The sequence below is a fragment of the Gavia stellata genome, chromosome 17 (assembly GCF_030936135.1).
Source record: "Gavia stellata isolate bGavSte3 chromosome 17, bGavSte3.hap2, whole genome shotgun sequence".
In the NCBI taxonomy this organism is placed as follows: Eukaryota; Metazoa; Chordata; class Aves; order Gaviiformes; family Gaviidae; genus Gavia; species Gavia stellata.
In genome coordinates this window covers 11966542-11993805 of record NC_082610.1, presented here as the reverse complement: position 1 = coordinate 11993805, position 27264 = coordinate 11966542, and the positions used below count along the sequence as shown (strand labels likewise).

Sequence of the window (27264 nt, the reverse complement as noted above, 5' to 3'; positions counted from 1 at the left end):
GATACACCTGAATGACATTGCTGCTGACCTTAATACAAGAGCACATTTGAGGCAGCCACCTGCATTTTGCCAAGACACTATGTATGGCCCCAGGTGTGCACCAGAGGCAGGTGGTTGAGGGAAGAAGCTTGCTTTTCAAGCTTAACATCTGTAGAAATAATACTGTGCTTCCCAGAAGATCAAATATTCCACTCTACATTTATATACATCCTGGTATTATCTGGGATATGCTGAGGATTGTGAGAAGACTTGGTAATAAACCAAAAAAATTACAGCTTAGTAATTTGTTTTGATATAGCTGGGAACACAGACCCAAGTCAGGATAAAGTTAAGTGAGGCAGCATACATTATGCTACCAAGCACACTACAATCTGTTACAGAAGAAAGTGTTTTATGTAGGTCAGGCACTGCTTCCCTGGAGACAGACAAAAAGCCATAAGGAAATCAGAGCAGTGCTGGGCCTTATTCCAGTGACCCAGTCTACTCCAAAGTTTCAGTTAGGCAGAGATTTGTTTCTCTCCAGTCTTGCCTATAAAAAGTACTCTCCCAATCAACTTTTGCAAGTCTAAGTATAGCGGACTGGACAGCATATTCTCATAATGCAAAACTAGATAAAACTTCTCACACTCACAAGGAGACAATAGCTTTGTCAGTTGAAAAAAGAAAAGAAAAAAAATCAAAGTGACACTATTTTTCAACTCATTGCAACACTGAGCTGCAAAATCAGTTTTTGGGAACAGAAGGCGGCTCTCTGGCCCTCACAGTGAAGAGAAAGAAGCAGTCTTGCATTTCTCTCTCCCTTTCCTTAAAACCGTGCTCTAATGTAACCGAGAGGGGACTTGCGCTTCAGTCTTGCTGCAGTAACGCTTTATCTCTGACAGCTGAGAGAAAAAGGATTTCGGGAACCCAGAAGTAAAAATGAGTATTTTTTTTGTCATATATCTCACAGTCTTAGCAGAGAATTTTGTATTTTTAAAATAAATTCCTTTTTTTTTGCTATTGTATAACTATGCTTTTATTCTGGCAACTAAAAAGCAGAAAATACAAGCTTCCACTAACATTTCATAGCAGAGTTCAGAATTTAATTTTATAACACACATCATACCATTTTTCATTACCACCTATCTAAGAATTTCTCTTGTATCAAAAACCTGAAAGATTCTCAAATAGAACAGCACTGTACTTTCAGAATGGTATTTAGCTGTGAAGAGATACACAAAGAAGTACACAAATCACGCGCAATACTGCATATTTTAGATTGGGTATTAGAAAAAATTTCTTCACCGAAAGCGTTGTCAAGCATTGGAACAGGCTGCCCAGGGAAGTGGTGGAGTCACCATCCCTGGAGGTATTTAAAAGACGTGTGGATGAGGCGCTCAGGGACATGGTTTAGTGGTGGACTTGGCAGTGTTAGGTTTACAGTTGGACTCGATGGTCTTAAAGGTCCTTTCCAACCTAAATGTTTCTTTGATTCTATGATAGTAAACAGATGAACAGTGTATGATGAAGAAGAAAATATGTGCACTTATGCACTTTATGAACATCTTAACTCCCCTCCAGAGGGAAGGCAGCATAAATGCCTATATATTCCAGTTTGCTCCATATTGATTTTCCTAATCTAAATAAACCAAGTAATCTAGAAAGCTTTTTCCCATTACGCGTATGAGAAACTATCCTCCTTACTGAGTCTGGGATCACAAGTAAGGAGGGAGTTTTAGGTATCATCTCTGCAGAATTCTAGCATTGTTACTTTAATGAAAGAATAAGACAAAATTCTGTATTTCTATCCTTGTCCCAGAAAAGTTCTTCAAAGAGATACAGGAGCTTTTGCTCTTCCCCCCCCCACCCCAAAGACAACAATTGATACTACTACAGAGCTGTGGATTTCCTTTGCATGCCATTATCCATACATTTTTGGCTGTTTTTTTTTCCCCCACAATAAGAAGCAAGCTGTATTTTAAACGTAATCCACCAGTGTTGGTTGGTTATGTTCCTTACCCTGATTCCGAGCTCCACATTCTCTCCTCCGTATACTTCCATGCCTTCATCCAGTAAGCCGATCTCTTGGAAATATTCTCTATCTACTATGAAGCATCCAATCAATGCAGGACTTCTGGAAGAATAAACCAGCAGCAACCAAAATTAGCAGATAGAATAATTTTATTATTCAGAAATAGATTATAATTGCTGGGTCAAATGGTGCATCAAGACAGATTCTTAAGGAGACGTTTCTCAAACAGATTTATTCAGCTTTGTCTTCTAATGTTCTTGATTCTACGGTGAAATAAGCACCACTGAAGGAAAATAGACTCAAAATTATTAGACATACATATTCACCAGAGAGGTATGATTTCAGTGCTAACAATATTAGATCCAGGAGCCCCAACTTTGTTTCTGAGGCACCAGCCATTCTAGTCTCTGTCCCTGCTAAGTCCTCAGGTTTCTTGTCTGTGATAATTAAGAAGGATACCCAATGATGCACAGTTTTGTATGTTTAGCCAGAAGCTAGGCTCGTCTACAGTTAAGAAAACTTGTGTCTGTAAGCTTATGTAAAAGAAATTGTTTCTTGAATAGGAAGATCCAGATAAGGCTTTGCAATACAGTATCAAGAAATGTCTCCCTTTACCAGCATACTGTACCATTAGTCCATTGTCCTGAGCCAAATTTAAACAAGTCACATATCTTTACCAAATCAGTAAGCTCTATTTATGGCATGACCTGAATTAACCAACTTTTACTATGCAGAACCAATCTTAAGAAGGTATGAGTTCAGGCACAGAGAGTACAATTTTACCTCTATGAGATGCAGTGGAGGAGAATACAGAGTAATTTAGCCTTTTCATTTTTCTCCTACCTTACAAGCCACAATGGCAAGAAATGAAAATGTCTTTTCTGATTATTATGCTGGTATCAGGAACTCTGGTAACAACAGGATATTAATTAGCAGTAGAGGGGAAATCATCCTGCATTTACTGGGAACATTCAAGCTACAATAAGTGTAGACATCTGCTTTCACACAGATTATAGGATGTCTTAATTACAAATTGTACCATTCTGTAGAAATCTCTACATTTATGCCTTTAACTTGAAGTGCTATAGTACCCATTTTATAATAATGAAAGAAAATAGCAGTTAACATCACTTCAAAAATGATGCTTCTTTTATAACAAAGTACTCTTGCTTTTGGGTTGTTTTTAAAGTATTTTTCAGAGTACCTGCTTCCCTTTGTTATAATTCTAGAAGCATATTGGAGGCATGATAGAAGCCATCAATCAATACATGTGGCTTTTGTTTTAATTATCCAGCACACACATGCAGTGTATCGCACTGAATAAAAGGTGCCAGGGAAAGGGCTAAGGAACAAACCTAACCATCCAATATTCATAAAGGACATTCATTCCACAATCCTCAGATAGAACAGAGTTTTGATGTAAAATGGAAAAGTAGATTTGCTCTTTATTCTGAGTTTAAATACTTTTAGTTTAAAAAGTCACTATAATTAATATAGAAGGTTTGGCTCTCCAGGACTTAATAGAATATTTCAAAGCATTTTCATAATGTTAACAGAGTTCATTAACACTGATAACCATTTCTAATGATGCGGAAATTACCACCCCTTTTTATGTATGTCTGTGGCAAACCTGTGAATTTTTATCTCTTACTTTCCAATTCTGAGTCCTGTTCTAACGACCAGCATGTGGGTCAGTGCAGTTCAGAGTGTTTAAGCTGTCCCAAAAAAAAGCTGTCTGCCTGAAAAGACAGAACTACTGGATGAAAGATACCCCTTACGCTGACTGCATGGAAACTGACTGGTAGTGATGACCCCCTCACACTGCCACTGCTATTTAAGGTTCTGCTTTGCAGCTAATGAAAACAGTCTTCACACTTTCTTTCCGCAGAGAGCTAGAGTATAGGTACCAGTGACCTCCTTGGTATGAATGCATAGCCAGAAGAAAGGCCTGGAATCTCAGCGGAACTGCTGAGGGGATTCAGAGGCACCTACTCCCCTCCCCAAGATAAGGGTATTGTTCTGTACCCGCCTAACGATACTGTAGACATGATAGGGAAGTACAGAGCTAGATTGTACCAAAGCAAGGATCTCATACAGTCTTTGCTCACACAGTATTAGTGGACCAGCATTAAATCCTAGGACATAACACAGCTGTAAAGCTATGTGACAATATTATAAAGAATACAACTGCCAGATCAGTTCTGTTTCTATAATGCATTTGTAAAGAAAATTCTGTTTCTAGCCCATTACCACTAAATCAGCAGACAAGACATTTAGAGAAAGCAGTGCTGCTGGGTATTCAAGTCTACCATTTCACTTCGGCTATGTGTTTTCCCCCGTGCTAGTAACAAGGAAACCTATTTAAAAAGATGTACTGAAAACAACAGTTTTCTTGATGACTGTGTAGGGGGCAAGGACAAAAGCTGAAAAGGACATTTGACTAATTTAACATTACAGTCAGTAAAACCTATTACATAGCTGAGACCACTCACCATCTGTCCTATCTAAATGAGCATTGCCAGTGACACACTAATCTTGGTCACATTGCACGTTACCTTATTGGAGCAGTTGTGTTCTCCAGCTTCCACCATGACTTAGGAGGGTTCAGGTATCGGCACCACAGCTCCCAGTCAAACCCCTGCGCTGAGAGGGGATACTCCTCTATTTCAAAATTATCATACTTAATGTTATCAAATGATGGAGAAATTACTCTTTTTCTGTTTTCTTTTATCCTAGTGAGCACTGGTTCAGCCCTAAAAAAAGAAAAAAAAAATATTAAGACTACGTCAGTAGAAGCATAGCACTGATGGAAATAGCAGCTTATACTGCGTATTTCAGAAAGGGCAAAGTCTATAGCTGTTACCCATTCAGAGCTCCCTTTGCTTTGAGATGAAGTTTTGACAGAGCCAGATCTGCCCAAAAATAACACACTGCAATATTTTATCTAGGATGCCCTATTATTAACCTTGATGTCAATTGGTGAATGGAAGAAATGAGTATCTGCATATCATAGAGCATTTACACACTTGCTACCATATAACAATAACTTCAGGCTCTCAATATTATCAAGGACATCAAGATCAGAGCTAATAATAGATCTATCCTAGGGCCAGAAGCTCCTGCCTTTTTACCATTTTTTTAGTCAAGAAGCAACAGAGATACTAAAACCAGACTGAACAAGTTAAAATACATGGTTTTAGTTATGTGTTACTTTTCCACAGAGCAGCAACCTCAGTGCCAAAATGACACTTCTTTGTTTACACTGTAGAACATAAAAGAAACATAGTATTTTTAATTTTAAAAAAGATAAATTTGCCCCTATGGGCAAAGGGCTACATTATCGGAGGAGAGTTTTAACATACAGTTTTCCAATACAGTTTAAATATATTTTAATACATATATAATTATAATAATAGACCAGCAGATTATAATTAGACCAGCAGATAACTCACACTATAACAATGGATCTAGATTATGTTACACAGCACAAATACATTTTTTATGCTTGTGCCCATGATTCTATCTGAATCTTCATTAAAAAGATCAGAATCCTGATTCACCCTCTATATGCAAGAGAAACACCATTCAGTAATTTATAAACAGTGTTTGGAAAAGGTCCCTTGGTCAGAGAAATTCAAGGAGACACTTACCATCCCACATTGAATTCCACATGGGCATCAAAGAGAGCAACTACTGGTGCTGTGGCTACTCTCCATCCGCTAACTCGAGATCGAATCAGCCCCTCTTGTTTGCTGTGTCGAACAACCTTGATGAAACCAGGCTTACGAGCATTCACTTCATCAACATACTTCTTTAGCTTCTCCTTGAGTTCTTCTGTGGAAAGGAAAGAATTAGATGTTAACAAGAAGGATCAGCTCGACAAGATGTAAAAACCTGTTCTTTTAGCAAAACAGGTGCCTTCACACATGGAAATACTCCCTTTTAACTACTAAGAATTCTCAAATAGTCAAGTCTAAAAGTAGGCAAACAAGAAGTAGAAGGACCATAAATTATATAGTAATAAATAATGCCAAGTGTAACTATTTAGCTTACATGACTGACATCAGAATCCTGCCACTGTTTAACATTAACATGCCACAAAATAAAGCACTCAATCATAAAGTATCATAGCTACATAAGCGCATATTATGTTACTGTAGCAACAAGCAACGTAACTATCTTGTATTTCCAGAAAAATATGCTCAAGTATCATCCATGAACTTTCTTTGCCAATGTTTAAAGAAAAAAAAAAGAATAAAATTAATTATTTATCCTTTTTCCATTTTTCTTTCTAAACTTCAACAACTCTTTTCTATCTCTACTAAAAAGTTCCATGAATTCTGCTCTTTTCTCAGGAGAACAAAGACCAGTAAAAGTACTGGAGGAGATTCCTTCCTAATTAAAATATGATAACTTTTTAATCAACAGCTATCATATCTCTGGTTTAAAGACCACTGCATGAGAAAATCCAATAGGTAGAACTGAAATATGCTGTTCACTATTATTATTAACTGAAAACACTGTTCACTACTATTCCTTATCAGCATTGCTATGTTCTATTTATGTTATGGTACACTCAGAATTCCCTTGGTGTTATTAAGTTCCCTTTCTTCCTAATCTCTCCCCAAATCCAGAAATGTCTTTGCTGTGATGCAGAATAATGCTCCTGTGGTTATGATGTTAAACTGGGTATCATCAAACGTGCATTAAAAGCTCAATGCTGCCTAGCCCTTTCTGTGAAATCTTGAGCAAGCCCATAATCTCCATAATCAATTCCCCACTTGCGAAATGTGATCACCACGCTTATTTCTTCTTTTCAGTCTGTTTAGACTTTAAACTCTAGAGAACAGCAGTTTTCTTTTTCTCTGGGTTTGGCCAGTACCTAACGCCCTGGGGCACCGAGCTGAGGGGAGGCTGCACCAGACAAGGGATGGCATCAGAGTCCAGGAGAGGAAGGAGCAGCACCCAGCAGTCAGCAGTGTGGGAGGGAGCACAACTTCTGTCATGTTGGCTGGCCTAAATTGCTTCCCAATAAAATACAACGGGATTTTTCTTTTAAACCTAACCAATGAGACTTTCTTTTCCATTGTTGTACCGGCATTAGCGGGGCAATCTGCTTCTAGCTATGCACCATGGGGACGTTTCTGCATTGAGCCCAGGCAGCTTCTCAACATGATAAGCCAACCACTCTGGGAACTGGTCACCTCAAACAGATCTGGACAACATGCACACTAGAACGGTTAATGCAACAGAAAATTAAAAGCAAACCCACTTTATTAGCCACATTAAATGTTCATCCTTGGAAAGGAGGTGGTTGTGTCCTCTCTTAGGCTGACAAAGAGGAACAGAGCTGTTTCATAAGGGGTCCTCTAGCCTAGAGGCTGTTACAACCCGTATGACCTCAGTGGACCTACTTCTCTGAGGACATGGAGGAAAGGACAAGATGGTCAAGTACGAAGACTCCTTAAATTCACCCCTCTTTGTAAAGACTCTCAGATAGCCACCAGGCATGATGCTCTTGCAGCTGGTTCTTGCTGGCATTGCAGGACTGTGCATGCCACATACGTTTCTGTAAATGAGCTCTCTGCATGGAAGCAAGAGAATACCAAAGGAAAGTGCTGATACTTACAGTTTTTCATAAAGAACAAGAATTAAAAAGAAATAATCTGATGACCATGTCCATCACAGTACTTAAACTGCAGCTGTATGTTAGGAATGGACGCAATATATTCCTAGAATTTTCAACATTATATTGTCAATATCTATTCAAACTGTTTATCTATGACTGCATCACCTTGAATAAACAATATGAGGCATTAACACACATAGCATGGAGCACTATTCTACTTTGTATTAGATTTGCTGTGTATTGATCAATACACTTTTTCTCCTTTATGAAGTCAAAAAATTATATATCGCGCTCATGCAAAGCCACATGTTCTTATTGTTCATCCCCTAGCACACAGAGATTTGTAGCAAACACAAAACTATCAAACCAACCACTAGCTGACAGCACTTTAAATTCAAAAGAAGACATTTATGTTACTGAAATCATGCCCACCTAAGAATAGTGCAAAACAGTTCTCTAGTCCCAAAATGTAATACTGTGGTGGGCGAATATCAAAACATGAAGATCAAAGATTTGTTCTCGGTCTAAGTGGCTGTTCACAGCTTTGCAATACCAGGAAGCTTTATTTGCCACAACAATGCAGCATCACCACTGAGTATAAAATACTTAAAAGGAAAGCAGGCTGTAATCAAGGACTTGAAAATCAGTACCCTTGATAGAGTCATTGTTCTCTCAATCACCTTCGTTTTTAGCAAGCAGGCTATTCTTACTTCTATCATACACGTTTCCTAATGTAGTCTGACTTTATAAGCTTGAGTAAACACAAAATCTTTTTCATAGCTAGGTGTTGTACAGAAATAGGTGGAAATGGAACAGAACCCAAATATTGGCTTGCCACCAGCATGACTTCAGCTGCACATTATAGCTGTGACATTTACTAGGCAGTACATACTTCTGATTTTCTGGTTACATGGCAGCTTTTTACAAATGAACTGGCCTGAAAGCCTCAGGGGAACCTTGCAGGCTTACCATGGCCAGTCAGTATGGAGGAATCCTTCCCTGGACTTCAGTATCGGCCTCAGGAGGTGGAGGAAAGTGCTGCATTTTACCTAATCTTCAATACTGGCCCACAAGCAGTGACTTACTCTGTAGCATGTCCACAGGAGACAAAGCAGTATTTTGCAGTCAGGCATTTTCTGGCCTTTGTTATTTAAAACAAATTAGCCTTGCTTTGCAAAGGCAGAGTGCTGAGCAGAGCATTATGTGCACCCTTTGTCTTACAAAACCTGTTGGGCAGACTATCCCAGAAGAAAAGATAAGTCTACTAAAAAAATGTATCATTTTCACTCAGCTACAGGACACAGCAGACATGTAAATGAAGCTAAAAAAGTCACTATTTTTCGAAGAACATTACAGATGCCCTAACAGGATACTTAAGTCATTTTTTTTTCATGCATTCCACGTTTTCCTGAGTTTTACATGAGAAATCTGAGTTCAGTTGTCTTTGACAGTTTTAGAGGACCCTGCCCAACTGGACTGAATGATGGGACTCTCCCCCTAGAACTGATGATACACTTTGTGACGGCACTGATGGTCTTCAGCAATAGATTTTTAACTCATGCTCTGTTTTTTTCCACTTCAGATATGTTGCCTGAATAATAAACAGTCTTTTTCATTAATTATTGTGCTTCACTGCTTTATGCCACCATAGGGAGAAGAAAAGGCAAGAGCAAATGTGTCATCTTCAATACACTGTTGATTCAGTTTCTAATAACGGAAACAAACAGGCTTATAAAGATAGATGTGTTTGCCTTTCAGTGCAGAATCTCTCAAATAAGAACTCAATTTCACTAAGCTGAGTGAGTATCTGCAACTGGAGAGAAGGAGCAGCCATACATAGAATGGGAAAATGGTGCCTATCTGGCACTTGGAAATGTTGTGCTCTACCACCTGTCTCTATGTGGTACAGATGTCTGGAAAGCACAGCACAACTCTCCTTGTAAGTGTAGAAAATATAATTAATGTGCCATAATTATGTTTAATAGTAACATAATTAAGTTCTAATACTTGTAAGAGGTTGTTTGTTTGTTTTTAACAAATTCACAAAGATTTTGTTTGTCAAGTTTCCCTATTCAGCACGACAAAGCAGTGCTAAAGAATTCATGCAACTTTGCCTTCTTAGGAAGGGGCAGAAGCAGGGCAGGATGGAGGCAGGGAGCATAAGGAGTCAGAAGATGTCTCCCATTCCACAGCTACAGAGACTGTATGTGAAGGGATCATTCAGTTCATGAAAATCCCTTCACAAGGCATCTTCCTTTCAGGATATGGTCTGAGAGAATGGTGGGCTTGAGTGAGGCCCTGGCAATGCAGCTGCTCTCCTTGCCAATACTGCAGCTTGCTTGGCTTCTGCAAGTGGCCAGTCCTAGCTCAGAGGGGTGACCTGGACCACAGGCCTGCCTCCTCTTTGAACGCTGGGGGGTTGTGGCAGGCCATACAATATGGAAAAGATTTCTTACATATGCCCCAGGGAGCTTCTCAGAAGGAAAACCATCCAGTTGCATGTAAGTGGCCTACGTTTTGTATGCCTCTACCTTCGCTAAATTGGGAAGTTACCAGGCTAGATGCTCAGTGATGTACGGTGCCTCAGCCCCTTACTCCAGTGCCCTACAGCAGCTGTGGATCTGTCCCCAGACTTCAAATTTTAAAGTTATTGATACAAACAGTGTTGTCATAAATAATAAATTACTGCCTCACATTCATAGAGAAGGAGCTTAAAGAACAGTCAATTAAGCCTCACTTTCAATAATTTTCCTGCTTTACAATACTCCCATTCTGACTGCTTAAATGAGTCCTCACATCTCTCAGAACAATTACATTTGTAAAGTCCGACACTCATGCTTTGCTGAGACAGATGCATTTTACTGACTTCTTAGCTGTAAGTTTGCCAACAGAGCTAAAATAATGACTAAATAAATAAATAAATGCTCTCTCATAACTTTATGCATTTTCTAAAGCCTAAAAGCCCCTGCTGACTTCGGTGCAGCAGAATGCATGCTGGATATTGTTGTCATCTCTGCAAGCTTTGTGCTTTTACCTTTAGGGAAAAATTTATTTCCATGTCAAAGGCCCAGGAATTACCATGTCCCTCTTTAACCTTAGCACTTGGCACAAACATGTCTTCTTTTACTGTGAAGGGAAAGAAATTATTCTTCAATACAGAATGGGGATTAAAGTAACAACTGTCCTCCCTGTGCCAGAAATTCTGGATTGACACATTATATGAAAGGGGCAAAATCTTGCCAATTCATTATTTTTATGCTCTAGCTCTGTGTGTTCATTGAACTGCCTAGAAGGCACACTCTGGTCCCCAGGTAACGAACCATGTTGGATATTTTCTGGGATCATAAAGGACACTTTTAAAGGCAAATCATTACATCAGCTGCAGGAATACAGCAGAGCTACTGCCCGTCTCTAAGCCAAGAGACCACTGGTCAGTTTGCTCTTGGCAAGGATCCTGGGGCTTTCCTGAACACCCTGTGCAGTAGGTCAGAATGGGATCCACTGCCTTGCACCAAGGCAAACAGCCAACTGGCAGAGCACAAGAAGTCAGTACAGCATGAAAGCTGCTGCCATACTAGGAGCATCTCATCAGGTACATCTTGGTTCTGCGTGAAAGGCAAGTAAGTCGGCAAAAAAGACAGAATTTGCACAAACCAACTGATCTTAAACCAAGATTTTTCCATCTTCTTTATTAGATTATTTGTGGCCCAGAGTCTTGGGAACAGGAAGACCTGCTTTTCCACTTTTCCAATAACAATTTAATAGCCTTCAGAGAAACAGAACATATTAACATAGCTAACTTTCTGGCAAATGAAGAAAGCCTGCTATACAAGGTTTGCTGCAAAAAAAACCAAACAAACAAAAAAAAAAAAACCAAAACCAAACCTCTTCCCTCTCAGTCACTCTCTGTAGGCATACAACCTGAATTCATGTAATAACTTGAATTCATGGCAGCAGCTAGGCATGTAACAAAAACTGTTTGCTGCACTATCTAATAGGCTTGTACATTGGATTGTCACTTACTTCGTATGCAGCTCAGTGCTGCATAATTTTTATTTTCCTTTCCTCTGGCCCCTTATCTTTCATGCTCAAGTGATCACCTCTCATCTCTGTAGCAGAAGCAGATAATTCCAAATGGAAAATATTTATAACCAGATAGAGGCACCTCATTTGTAACGCACATGTGTATATAGAATGTTTGCAACAGAGGGCAACAATGCACAACAGATAACAAGGGCCTGCTGTGCACATGTATTTAGTAACCTCATGTTATCTGGTAATAGATAAACCACCCAAGGGAAATAAATGTGATGCAAGCAATTGATTTGGACAGACCTCAAAAACAAAAAAGCAGTATAGTGCTTTTCCTCCATTACTATATCTAACTTGTATTGTTGACAGAGATCCATAATCTAATCTCAGAAGTTCAGGCTATCCACATGTTAAGCCAGACGGTGTAATGAACTTTCACAGTCACAACCTTTGCATTCAACAATCCAAAGTCTCAGCTGCTGTCAAACCTCCCCAGGTCTATTAAGATAAATGAGGCCTACAACAATTCATTCCAGCTCACACCTTGGACTACAAGGCATGGATTTCTTTAGTCCAGCACATGAACAGCACTCTTCTCCCACAATACAGGCAGAAAAAAAAAATATACATTTCCCCTCTCAGCCCCTACACACAAACGCACAATCTTTCAATTGCCCAGGAGAATCTAGTACAGAGGAGTGCGAAGCACATGTTGCTTTCAAAGGGTTTGATGGGGGCTGCTTTGATCCGTTCTCAGGTCCTCTCACAAACATCATGTCTAAGCATGGAAAGAGCTTAGGTGGACACTCCACTGAATCCTCTTGCTAACTGTACAGTCCTGGGAATCTGACAGCAGGAGAACCACGTACCAACAAATAATTCCACTTCAAAACAGTAATAAGCAAACTAGCACACCTCCCAACATAAAACAGGCTTTGCAGAAGAGACCTGTACCAGCAGCTATTATTCCTTGCGTGATCTAACAGACACATACACTACTTGGATTCATTTTGGTTTTTTTCTAAATGATGCATAGTTCCAATCCCAGGAATGAAAGTGGGATACCACCCTCCAGATCATTAAGTCCTACCTAAAAATATTGCTGCATCTTAATAAATCCCAATAGTATGGGAAGAACAATGAAAATCATCTTTTGGAAACTGTGGCAGCTGAACACTATGATATGGAGGAGGGGGATACTGGAGAAAGAAATATTACATCTGTTATTTTTTGTTAGTACTATTCTCTTGTAGTAATGTCTTTATAATAAGGGCTGTAAATCCCTTTTATTTCCCTTCTATTATTTATTAAGTACTGTTCAAAGACAGTATTTAATTTCTGTCCTAGGGTACATCCTGTCATAAGTATCACCGAGCCCACATTCTAGCAGCAGAGTGCCTTTCAACACTTTGCAAGACAGAGCGATAAATTGAGATGCCAGATGAATCTGCAAGGTCACACCAGAAGTTGCAGCAGGGGAGGAATAGAACCTGGGTCTCCCAAATCCCAGGGCAGCACATCAACACGGCATGATTTCCCTGAGGCTGCGATTCTGCAGTTTGAGCCATGGCCCATATGGAGCCCAGAGAACTCTGGGCAGATCCAAGAGCTCGTCCACATCACTGGGTCAGGATTAAGAGGCAGCTGATATCCAGAGCTCTTATCAATGTCAACAGAAATGCACTGCAACAAAGGAATTAAACACGGCCCTTCAGTTCCCCTAACAATGGGAGAGACTCACATGCTTACCTCTGAGTACAGAGCAGAGCTTACTAAAGGTAAGTGTTAACATCAAGAGAGGAAAACAAAATAAATCTGCTCTCAGGTGAACATTCCTTTGAGCTCTTTAACGAATTTAAGTGTATGTGACAAGGCAGGACTAATAAAAGAAGCACAAAGTGTCTTTTCTTAGATTACAAAATTCCCAAATTAGAAAGTTCACAACTGACAATAAAAGCCAGTTGGGCGCGTGTGTGCTTATACCAGCGAACGTGCAAACACAAGCTAAAAGTAGAATGGGGAGTTTCCAAGCACTGCCAATAGTTACCAACTGCCATACAAACAACAAAGCAAGGGTACAGAGGCTGCTACGTATCTCTTCATGCCAATACCTAGAACCCTTTCAACAGAAAGGTGTTTAAATCTTCAAAATATCTTTAAACACAGACCTGTAATTATAAAATCTTAATTGTTCCACTCAACTTTCTGATTGCTGGATGCTTGAATTAATCTCAGCAGGAACACTATTCCACTCCGGTTTACTGTATATGTCTGCTTCCCATTTAGGGACTGTTACTGGATATATTATGGCTACAATGATGTGATCACAACAATGGTTAAACCTGGTCAGGAACAAGCACTGAAATCAGATATTCATATCACATTTGATGCAAGAATGACTTCTGGTGTTTATTTGGATACCACAGTTTTAGAAAGGGGCCATAAACTGAGAAGTACACAGGCACCAAGACTGTGCATTACAGCTGACACTGTGAATATAATATTCTGAAAATAATGCTGAAATAACCACCGCCAAAATTCTGAGTTCATAATTTCATTTCTTGGTGTTCCTGGATTCATTTGTAAAATGACCTTTAAATGTTAAAGAGAAGTGACTGAGAAATGCATTCTAGTGCCAGCTGGAGAGCAGCTGTTTCTGGTAATCCAAGTGGTGCTTTTTTTTTTTTTTTCAATATACAGTATTTAGTTCTAATCTATATCTTGGATGTGTACGGAACAGAAAAATCACTATTCAGAATAAGAAACTAAATGCCTCAACAGAGCCAGAGCAGACAGTATAAATCTAGAAAAATACAATCTGAAGAGCACATTAGAAATACTCTGTATTTCTATTACCATACAATGCAGCAAGCCGCTTGCTGTATAGTAAATTTGATAAATAATCATGACTCCAAGAAACAGCATGGCAGTTCATGTTATGATAACAGATTCATAAGGAAAAGGAAACTGCCAATTAAAACACAATAGTCCAAGTGTAACTACTTTATTTCTGGAGTGAATTCAGAGGAAATCAGTCACGTAAGTTGCATTAAAAATGGAACATGCAAATATGCAGTTAGAAATTTATGGAACAGAGTTGCTTATATTACTCCCTGGATCAAACCTCTCTCTAACAGCAAGGAAGTTGAGAACAGGACTATAAAAGGAAGAGGAAACAGAAAGTAATCACAGAATACTTCTGGTTGGAAGGGACCTCTGCAATCCAAGCCTCGACTCAAAGCAGGTCCAATTAAACAATATTAAGTAACATTCACTATTAAAGAGTTATTTAAAAGAATGCCAGAGAGCATTAAAAGACAGACTTTGGTTTTAATAAATAGGACTTAGCCTTGCATGCCATGTTGGTTTTTATATCAGAAATTATTATCCAACTTTATACTCATTGCATAGAATTACTTCCTTGGGAGCAAAACAGCAGCTAGCATGCACCAAACCTGATGATACTGTGAGAGCATCCTTGAGGGTCAGGACAGCAATAACACTATTTCTCCTTTTGAGACCTCACTCCACAAATCAAACTGCAGTTAAGGGGAAAAAAACCACCAAAACCACCACCTTCTGTGGTGCATTTTTTTAACCTGGTCCAAATGTAAAGTTACCAGCTCTTCTTTTCAATGAATGACTCTTACTCTACCAGGCAACTCTTACACATCAGATGCAAAATGTTCTGTCGATATTCCAGGTCAGAAAGATTGATTTCTTGACTACCTGTGATCATGTTTTGTGTGACCTGCTATTATCTTCTCCTTTCAAAGGTGGACTGCCACTTGCAGAAGAATGCAGTTCACCACAGCAATAGCAATACAGCACCCAGTACACCAAGGAGAAATACAGCCTCACTGGGCAGGGGAGCTCTTTTCCATAGATGGGATTAGTTCACAAAAAGGACTTGTTTTTACATCAGCAGAGCTGCATTCACACAAGATGTTTCTGTCAACAGACAGAAGGGAAAAAACCCCAAATTATACCAATATAAACGATTTTTGTTGATTATTCTAATGGCTAATAAGTTGCTGGCAGTGCAAACAAGATTAGATCGGTAATACCACTTGCAAGTAAAAATGTTACAGGGTGAAATACTGGTATCACTGACGTCAATGAGAACTTTTCAGAAAAAACTGTTACATGTCCAGACCCTGAATGCAACTTCACACATGACAACAAGTGCAAGTTATAATTAGCCCTTATAAAAGCCAGCTTCACATGCCCTCGTATTATACCATATAATCTTGAAAAATTCTGCTGAACACAATGTATTACATTGCATATCCATCACAGTCTGCTAACCTAGCATAAAAAGAAAGAGCAGAACCTATCCCACCACCTACCAAGCAAGCAAAGAAGAACCTTCAGTGTGCACTTCTACTACAATCCTAGGAGGAATATCACTTCACAGACCACTTCCAAGTTCCTTTGAGACAATTGGGTAGGTATCTCCTGTCCTATTTAAGTCATGGGGTTTAATTCACATCATTTGAATAACTTGGATGTTACAACTTCTCCTTTTTGAAACTTCCTAAAAATAAGGACAAAATCCAAATAGTTCATACTCCTGTAAAGCACCCATTCAAATCAGAAATAATTTGGTTTGAATACCTTAAGAGCTGTAGGATTTTCTTCTATCTAAAGATAGAAACTGTTATTTTGGAAGAAACCACTATGTACATTTTCAAATTAAAGCAATAAATTCTGGTTTGCTTCTTTCCCAGCATATTTGATTACTCCTTAGAAGTAACACAATGCTGGGGCTGTGCCATTTGGTAGCTGTGGAAAACCTCTAAATCTGGCATATAGGATCTCCAAGTAAAGGACTGCTTATTATAATAGTGTATCATCCACTGCTTCCCAAAAATCCCAAACTCCAAGTATTAAGAGAACACAATAGCATACAATTTGTATCTTTAGATGAAATATATCAGCATGCACCAACTTATTCCAAGCGTTTCCTCAGCTATTATAGAAAATTTCTCTGTAGGCATCTAACCACAATCTCTCCATTAGTTTTAAAGGAATATTTGGGGTTTTAATTGTTATATTACAACTGTTGTTCATGTCCTGCCTTTTTGCATCAGAAACACGTCAGGGACACTAGCAGCAACCCTTATGGTTTCTGAAAAAAAGGTAAGGCAGGAAAAATAACCCAGGCAGTAACTTGAAACTAAAATTCATAACACCTTTTCAATTCACAATACAGAAACAGCATTCTTACTAGCATCCTACTGCAATCAGGGCAAGATTTGATTAAATCCTGCTTAATTGGGAGCATGTTATTTTAAAACTAAAGTTATGTTCATCTGACTATTAACATGCCTCCCAGAAGGGTCAAAGCCTTGCTTGCATAAAACACGCGCATACAGGAACACACAACAGCCTTGCCTTTCCTGCTCCCCAGAAACAAACAGCAGTAGTGTCAATATTTTTTGACATTATAAGCAGTAAAATTGTCTTTTCACTGTGCTGAGATATGACAGAATTCCACCGACTCCAGCACTCCCTCCTGGAATCACACCTGAGTGAGCAGCCGGAGGCTCAGGTGAGTGGGCTGCTCCAGGTTTCTGCTTTACACTGCAGACGGCTGGAACTACCAGGGACGGACAGTACCTGCTCCAGACTACAGGAGCACACCGGGCTACCAGTTCAAGTTCTCATCTTGTCAGCAAAAGCAGAGCTGGTTGGCGCTGGCTGAGAAACCCACGAGGAAGCGCGCAGCACTTCTGGACCTGCTGACTGGGATTCAGCAGCTAACAGTCCTCTCTCTGAATCGGTCACGCATCAACACCCGACACTGCTGAGCGCAGCAGCTCGTGAGATACTAAGGATAACAGTCACAGAAAATAGACTGAAATGAAAAGCACAAATTGGGCACTGAAATCACTTAGATCTTGGGAGATCCCACTAAAGAATATTTCCACAGGGGGCGACAATGCCTAAATTTCACAAAACAGTTTAAATAGCTTCTAACTTACATTTTTTTCACTGAGTATTAGGCAAACAGGAGTCCAGAAGAATATTCTTGAATTACAATTTCTCTTACTAATATTTAGATACATTACAAAAGGTTTGTTCATCATTTGTGTTCTGGTAAAGATTACATTGATTTTAGTTAGCATCCTTTCTCATTGTTTTTTGTCATTTAATTTTAGCTCTTTTCGTCAAAATTTACCTTCTAACGCAATGCTTTAACACCTGCGGCTAAAGCAGAGACACCCTCAGGACCCATCAGCCACTGCCCAGTAAGTACAACTCAGGATGTGTCAAACTTACTGTTCATGTGGAAAACTATGCACACAGGCATTTGTATCCAGGCCCTCCCCTACCACATTCTTCAGATAGCTTCATTTGCTCAATAAATGCAGTAAATTTTAAACGTCTTCATGAAGAGCTCCCAGCATAATGTTTACTGACATTATTATTTCTTATACACATTACACATCCGAATCCTGACATTTATATAAAATATTGCTTGGGAATTTTAAGGTCTTTTCCAGGAGATCTTTTTACAAAGGACTGTTAGCACTAAGTACTGTCTGTATCTCACTTAGCTAGCCCTGATGTGGTCTGTAGCACCGTAAACCTACTAGACTCCATTTATTATAGAGAATCAAAGGCTTGAAACTATCACCTCCTATCCAATTCTTCCAGTATACCGTTTGACCTTGCAGTGTGAATAATGATTTTTGCATTAGATACAGGCTAATTTCCTTGGACTGGATTTTGATTTGCAATGATTTGCAATTTGACTTGCAGTATATGCACATATTTCAGAACAGTTACTGTCTGACTTCTCAGATTGAAACCTTTTAGCATCTTCAAAAGAATGCTTCTTGTGGAGCTAAATTTCATAATGAAATGCCATGATTAAATGCTCTCCAACTATGAGCATTAAATTTCTACCTTGTCTGCATATTACAATATGTTGTATTGAAAACCACTTGACAACTTCAGACTGGGTAATGATCTCATTTTCCTATATGGCATTCATCTTAGTTAACCTTAGAGGGTTATTATACAGCGATATTCTTATTATAATGTCACAGTAGGAGATAGCTCCAGAAGGTAGTAAACTCAGAGTTATAATATCCAAATCTTTAAAATACTGAGCTGCATTTATTCCATAGAAAATTTGGTCATCTTTCCAAAGCTCAAAAAGCCTCAGACATCGGTCTCTTAGGAAGCTGAATAGCAAAAAGCTCCTCCAGGCATGTGACTCCTCCATCTTCAAGGGCCTCACGTTACCCCCCCTTTCTAAGTCTGCCCTGATATGAGAATTTACAAATGTGTAAATTGTACTCTACGTAGCAAACATGGCCATGCTACCTATATCAGAAAGAGTTAAGTGGCCTAAACAAACTGCAAGTTAACATAAAATTTCTGTGATGTTTTGTGAGTCAGACTAATAAATGTATACGCACATCACACAGCCAGCCAGCCTGATGCATCTTCCCAGGTTCTCACTCCCTGCCACCAACACTGGTGATTACAATCATAGGCACCGTGCCACACTGGGAGAACAAAAGACAGATCAAAATAACATGGACATTTTGAACTCTGCCTTCATCCCCAAACCATCACCTCATCCATGACGTGAACAAGCAGGTTACATTTCATCTGACCAAACCAAAGGAGAGTGCTGCCTTGATGTTCACTGTCCTAATAGCATTGGCTAGCTGCTACTTCAATCTATAAAGCACAAAAGAAGTCTATGTAACAACACATCTTCTTACTAAAGTTGGGGTATAATTACACCTAATTTATTGTCATGTAAATCTTTGCCATTGGATAGCGAAGTGGCCCCCCTTTATGCAGTCCTTGACCACTTACATTCTGCACAATATTTTCACTGAAGAGGCTTATACGCTCATCAGAAGAGCTATTGGCAAAGCTGTTGTCAAAAGAACTGCCAGGGTTTGCTACCACAGCTACAGTTGCCGTTCACATGAAGAACGGGAACCTGAACCACATGCTGCAATTCCAATTAGGGAACTCAAACCAGGAAAATAAGAAACTCCAGTAAATATCATAAACATAGAAAGACAAAATGCTTGAAGAGGTAAATGAGAAATGGTCACAGTTCAAGTACTGCAAACTGGAGACTAGTCAATGTTCCCGCCTTTCACCACAGACAAATCAGGGTGATTAAAACAATTAAAATACAGAGAGCTAGTAGGTTTCATAACATCTCTTTTAAAAACTCAGCAAATGTTTTTTTCCTCTGTTAGACCATCCGGAATAACAAAAAACCTCAAACCTACTACACAGCAAAAGCAAATAACCTTCTGAAACCCAAGAAGACCACTAACTCGCGAGAAGTTACTCTCAGTCTTTTTGCTAAGCTGCATGTGAAAACTTATATCATACTTCCTTTTTTTATTTGGTATGTGAGTAAATCTTCTCCTTAGCTAAAAAGTAAACACTGTGGGTGTAATTGAAAGCATTTGTTAAAAAACTAATTAAAATTGCTGTGCTTCAATCATGCTTCAGAAAAGGTTTTTTTATCAAATCCTAATAAAGATTTGTTTGTCTTGTACATGCTTTGTTTAATCCCTTCAGGTAGATAAACAAAGAATGTATCAGTTGTCATCTTAGCAAAGAGAGGGAGTGGCAATTCTCTTATAAGCAAAGGTCTTTCTTTACAGTGAAATCTAAAGCCATTAATTAGGGGCCTTGGTACAAGTTATCCCCAGATACATAGAACTCAAAGGGATGTCAAGGTAAGCATCGGGAAAGCGTATTCCTGGGGAAGACAGTCATGCAACACTGCTTTTGGAAAGGTATCAGTGTGTCCCAGAAGCTGCACGAGTAGGTTGGTTACAGTTTGGAAATGAGCTGTTGCTACCTCAAACATAGCTGGCAGGTTCTGAAATACTCCACTGATGTAAATTTTTGCTCCTCATCTTAAAACAAATTTGTTTTGTATATCCTTCCAATGCCAGCCCATGTGACCACCGCTTCCATGGGATCATTCCCTAATGAAAGTCTTCCCTGTCCTTCTGCTTTCATCAAGACTATCCTTCCCTAATGATGCAAAACAGACCTGATATTTGATACATACTAGCACTCACAAACCCCTCCGAAATTAGCTGACATCAAATGTACGTAAAATTAGACGAGCTATGTCTCTCTTGCCTGTAGCTACACATAACATCTATACTCATCAAAAAATGCCTTATTTTTCTGCACCCTTCTGCTACTTTTGTTTTGGGACTCATTGATACCTTTGGTTTACAGTGTACTGAACAAAATCAGCAGCAGTACCAGGGCATATCTCTTAAAGGTTCTTCACAATTGTCTTCACTAAAATCTACTCATTTCTTTCTCTTCATAGACACTTTGTAGTTCACTACTATATGACCAATCACCATTAAAAACCTCTCTGTTTGAAAGCCTAAAATATCCACTAGCATAGTATTATCAAGTATCCGACTGGGTTTTACCATTCGGCAAGTAAAGACTCTGTCCTATAAGGACAGGACACCATGGTGTCCAAGGACACAGCCATACCATGCAGTTCACAGCACACACAGCCACCTGAGCTAGCACTAACGAATGCTGTGTCTGCATATGGAGCGCTGTGCAGATGTACCACCTCCAGGTCTGGGAGCAGCTTGACTGATTTACTTGCAAGACTGCGCCAACAGTACAGGACTGGGAGGAGAGTTTGTACATGTTTGATGTTTAAGGTGGCAATGACAAAGAAATGGTCTTTCCAGTATAAGAGAACAGTAACATTTGTAATAGCAGTAGTTCACAGGGAAGTTCATCCTACAGGTTTTGACTGCATTTTGTTTGGAAGATTGTACTCCAGCCAGACATGTGTTAGAGCTCTGGCAGAGATCTCTGTAATGCCAGAGGAAGGGACCTGTCAGCTACAGTCTTCCGCCTGGAATGCTGAACAAATATTTAGCTATCCTGGACCCAGGCCATGCAGCACACCTTACAGATAAAGGCTGAGACCTTAGAACCGCTTAAAAATGTTAAAAGAAGCTCATGCAGAGAGTAGGACAGGCTGCTACGTGCGATATAACATAGGTCTGTGGCTGAGGAAACATGCTGCAGTGCTCTGAATGAGTGGCAGCTCCCTTAGACACCACCCCCCCACCTCTCACACTACAGCCGTCCAGCAAAGAAGTGACCGACAGTGTTCGTGTCTGTGGCTGGGCACACCCTTTGGGCTGACTTTACTTACCCAGACCCTGAGGCATGGTATAAAACCACCTGAGCTGGTTCCTGCACACCTATCTCAGGTCCATTTCCTTGACAAGTGCAGTATCATTTTAATTTTTCATGCCAATATGCCATTCTTAAAATGCTACTAACCATTCTCTTTGAATCTGTATATTTATTAGCGACAACATTTTAGTCATACCAGACATTGCTCTGAAGCTCTATACTTTTAATTGTTGAAGTGAAGGCACTTTTTCAACTCCTTAGCATCTGGCCTACAGAAATACTTCTGTAAATTAAGATGACAAAAGCAGCTTTGGTGAGAACTATCCAGTGTCTGAATTAAGCAAATACAGTCAGTGAGGCCCAGCTGGGCTCACAGAGCAAAAGAGGTTATGTCCACATGCAAAAATGCAGTCAATTTTTTTTAATGTTTTAACTTTGTATTTCTGGCTTAAATTTCCAGTCACTAAATCTTTTTTACTAGTGTTACAAAGATATTACAGCTGTTGAAGATTTTGAAAACCTAACTGGACATGGTCTTGGACAACTTGTTCTAGCTGACCCAGCTTTGAGCAGAGGGGTGGGACTAGATGATCTTCAGAGGTCACTCCCTATCTCAGCCTTCCTGTGACTCTGTGATAGAGTTCACATCTGTCTTGGAGAGAATGCATTAATTTCTTCTGATGCACGCCTCTCTTCTGATAAAATAAACAAGCACCCACAGAACAAATGACAACACTGAGTAGATGGTCTGAGAGTAATACAGGAATCGGGATGCATATGATTTAACCCTTGAACACTTCGGTGAGCTTGCAACGTCCGTCATAATGTCACCAAACCTGAGTTTGATAATAATATATTTTCAATTTCATAGACAAAGTAAAACCTTGCCAAGAAACTAAGTGCACATTCCTGAAGCTGTAGGGTCAAGGTTTTAGAAACAGATGTCTGAAGCTTGACTCCTAAGCCCACGTTTAGGTGATTGAACAGAAGTTTTCTGATTTTCATAGATCTGCACAGAGACTAAACATTACAGCATTCAGCTGAATGAACGGGTTCACCAGTAGTGAGATAATGGGAGTGAGTCTGTTTCACCAATGTTTATGAAACTCTGCGTATCAGTGACTAGGTGAAATTATAAAACCCTTCCTCTTTAAAACTATATACATCAATTAATAAATACAGATCAAGCTGAAGTTATTGTGTCACAAGTCTTCCAACAGGAAGAGTTTTCTAAAGAAACTGAGCTGTGCAATTACTTGTTTGCAGGTGGTAAATGAGAAAGCATTAATGCGAGGGAATATGGTGATCTTATGCACCATAGGCTGTTATGCAAAGAACAAGCTGTGAACTTTTTTACATATATTCTCTATATACAATTCAAATGGATTGCGGAGCCTGACTGATTGTTTTTCTTTCATATACAGCAATCTCTGTTTAAAAGCGCATCTCAGAAAAATTTGGTAGTGGGACACAGTCAATGTTTACCAACTATTTTGAATATTACAACATGAGAGATACTAAAGATATCTTTAGTTCTGCCTGCTGGCATGGGAACATTCACAGCACTGTTAAGGGCTTACAAAGGATCTAATTTTTCCATATTTGTCTAAGCCTCACAAAATTTTGAGGTCAGAAATTATTTATAGTAGAATAAAAATAAATCCACCAAATACAGAGAGAACTTTCTACGACTGATTGCAACTTTTCCACCTTCCTTTCAACAGGAGGAACAGCTCCCGAGACATTTTTATGATGGTCAGAAACTACAACAGGTTTCTTAGAGTATGAAATCCCTGCCCTGAAAATCCACATGCTGACTAATCACTATTTATAAACTGCACCTTAGAGCTCTTGCGTTTGAAGACCAAAATAGTTTGACAAGTAGAGAATCAAAGACTGCAGCACTGAATGGACTTTGAGAGATCATCTGGTCCTTCTTCTTGCCCCAACACAGAGGAGACGATGTTTCAATTAATCCTGACAGAAGCTTGTCTCATCTCTTTTTAGGTTTACTCAGCAAATATTGTCCCATGCTCTTTGTAGATGGATGAAATGAGGCATACAGTGAAGACAAATATATTAACAGTACACATTAGTTTGTTGTCTGGCACAGTTAAAAATTACAATACCCCAAACCTATGGTGATTAAATCTAGATATTCGCATTTGAAACCATAAAAATAACTTGCTTCAGACTAACTACTTACAAGAACCATGAGCCATAAAACAAAAGAACAGCAATAAAAGATCTAAAACTCTTTCTGCAACTCTCCACTAACAAGAATATGTTTTCCTCATAAATCTGAAGACCAAGAAGAACTCTTGAATAACATGCCATTTCGAACGTTCATAAATATTAACATATTTCAGATGGAAAATTCATTGTAGCAACTTTGCTTTTAGAGTTGGTATTTCAGGATCACCCTTCGATGAGGGAAATGGAATGACAAATAGCAGTATCTCCCATCACCAAGCTGGAAGATTTTTTTGCAGAGAAGTTCACTGGAAAATACAGTATCCTCCCACGAGCAATACTGAATAGTCACACCAGCAGCCTGTGGGGGGATGATAGCTTTAACAATTTGGCAAGATGGATAGCTGGCTCTAAACACTACACAGTCATCAGTAACATTTAAAAAACAGATTTTATACAGAACACAGAAAAACTGTCCAAATTTGCACACTGCCAAATCACTTGAACACAACCACAAAAAAAGCAAAGAACTAGTTTGAGAAAAAACACTTCATATACTAAATTACAGGAGCAATACAGGGAAGGTGTTAAGATATAAAACTAGCAATTTCAATAAAAGGCGGGGAAAAAATAATCTAAGACTTGAAAGTTGAACTAGAAAAATATCAAATGCCTCAAATCACACCATGGACACAACTGAGTCAGGGAAAGATATTTTACAGCCCATAAAAAAAAACCTACTGAAATCAGCTGAGTAAGAATGAAACTGATCTACCGTCTCAGACAGAAAGTCTACAGCTGTTTTGTGATTTGCATTGATTTCCCTTTCAGACAAAAAATAATTTAGTTATTTCAATTATTCTCAATTATGTTAAAAGGAATAGGGTGACAAGAATCTGCGGCTTGTCTAATAAATATTCCTGTACTTACAGTCCCTTGGATTTTTTTTTTTTATGTGTATACCAAATCTGTGGTAAACCAGCACTGTGTTTATGAAAGCCAAGACATTGATGCTCCTATTCATGACTTACAGTACTATATGATGTAAATATTTTCATTGAATGTAATGGTATTAAGGAGGATGGGATCCATTATGAGTCTAACTGCTAAATAGCACCTTAACCAAGGAGTACCCTCACTGTTTCCATGTGATATCTCACAAAATAATATAAATCATGCAACTAAATCAGGCTTACAATCTATTACAAACGTACACAGTTGGCTGTAAGCAATTAGTTAAGCTTTATGATTAGGGTGACACAGTGTTCAGTCCCTAATGAAGAAAACAGGACAGTTAAAAGGGTTAGATACTTTTCAAAAGGGGACTGAATTTTAACTGAGATTGTCTTGAGCAGACTTGTTCCCATTTTTGCATCTGTGCCAAGAACAGCACAATAGCAAATGAGTTTACTAACAGAAATGCCAAATAAACACATTGAGGAGCCTGGAACCTGACTCCAGGGACAGACCTGAGCAAGCAGTATAATTCCTCAAGCCTTCTTCAGCAGAACTGTGATTTGGCACGCATTCGAGAGGCATTTATTTGCTAGGGAGAAAGGAAGGAATATCCTGCATGGCCACAACAGCTATCTGTCATCACTCCTCCCTGCCCCAGGAAGGCTCACCTATTCCAAGCAGTGTGTGCAGTGTAGATCCATCCCCTAGCACTCCTGGTCTCCTGCTCTGGAGGCATGTCTGTTCAAAACTGGCTATTTATTCTATATAATTTGTGTATTTGTCAGCTGTCACTAGTCAAACCCCTTTTGGGATGCTACTGAGGCCTTGGGCAGAAGCTTATGTGAACATGGGTTCTGCTGTTAACAGGATAATGCAGGCAGAGTTTACGCCTCAATTTCAACAATATCTTTAAGCAAAATATCCAAAACTTGCAAAGAATGCCCTTCCCTTTCTAAAAGAATCCCTTAAAAATTAGGAACATTTTTATTTTATACTTACTGATGTTTTTATGGGCCTTTTTTAGTCAGGAAACTATTGAACAGATAACTGATTACACAGGTAACTACACGATACTGAAAGTGGTATCAAACTTTAAAAATATAATCCAAAAGCAGAGAAAACACTTTTCCCCTATCACAGCCAGTTATATAAATCACAGGAATTTCTACTGTAATGGGTACGTAAGGCACAGGCAGAAATGCAGTTTTCACACTGATAGGAACCTTTAAAAATTGCCAGAATCAGAAATCCACTTAGTTCAACTGGAGATGGGTAGGTAGGGGAAGTTAAGCCAGCAGAAAAGTTGGCTCTGATAACCAAAGTAATCTGCTGTGGTTAAAAGTTTTTGAGCGTGGACCGAAACTTACTTGAAATAAAATCCATTTCCAGCATACAGATTTGCTAACTCAGGCTATATGTGGTATAAATTAAATGGTCATTCTTCTGGATTAAGTGATTCACTGCCATTGCTGCTCTAATATAAAGAGGAAAGTCAGCCAAAGTAGCAGGGTAGCAGAGGACAGTCCATCCAGAGAGCTTTGCATTTTTCAAGAAAATATCCTATATGATCTCTGAACCAAGGGGTGTATACAACACTGTGCAGCACCATAAAAATTAATGCAATTTGTGGAATATGTTTTGTCATATATCAGGGCTAAGACTGTACATAATATCCTGTGTGAGAGATACAAATCACACACTGCTGTTTTTCATATTACTTCAATAACTTTGATAATCCAGTCCCAGGAAGTCAAATGAACTATTGAACATACATCTTCTTTTACAGTTCTACTGAACAACTCCTCTACTTTCTTTCTTCCTGACCTAAAGTTGATTGAGCTATTCTGCAGTAATCCACAGTTGATTAAACTCAGTTTGATATAATCTGATGCAACAGGCATATTTTTGTAGGGCACTTTCCATTATAAGGAAAGCTGATTAGAACCTTTTTTCCATTTCACTGTAACTAAGTCATTTCTCTCAATATTCGTAGTTTAGGGCCATAAGAAGGTGGTTAGTTTAACAGACCATTTTATTAACTCACCTCCCCCGAGGTTTTTCTTTTTAGATACTTTAAAAGACCCCTGACTTCCCAATTTTTGTGCTTTATTAAGAGAGTCCTGAAAAGAACAAATATTGGACATGGCTAACCCATGCTGAGCATGCAGTCAGAATTACGTATCTCTGAAAGTGACTGAGGCTTAGTTTTGCATTCATCTTCTTGGTAGTCTCTGTAGGCCAGTCTCTCAGA

The 27264-nt window shown here is 39.0% G+C and overlaps 1 protein-coding gene across 3 annotated transcripts in view; it reads right to left on the bottom strand.

Moving 5' to 3' along the window:
- Positions 1 to 27264, bottom strand: part of GALNT18 (polypeptide N-acetylgalactosaminyltransferase 18) — a 232430-nt gene that overhangs the window by 67152 nt on the left and 138014 nt on the right. For all 3 annotated transcript variants that reach the window (XM_059825813.1, XM_059825814.1, XM_059825815.1), the window contains exons 5-7: positions 5662 to 5845; positions 4567 to 4764; positions 1999 to 2113 (exon numbers count right to left, since the gene is read on the bottom strand). In XM_059825813.1, the coding sequence (XP_059681796.1) occupies positions 1999 to 2113; positions 4567 to 4764; positions 5662 to 5845 (497 nt within the window). The remainder of the gene's footprint in view (positions 1 to 1998; positions 2114 to 4566; positions 4765 to 5661; positions 5846 to 27264) is intronic.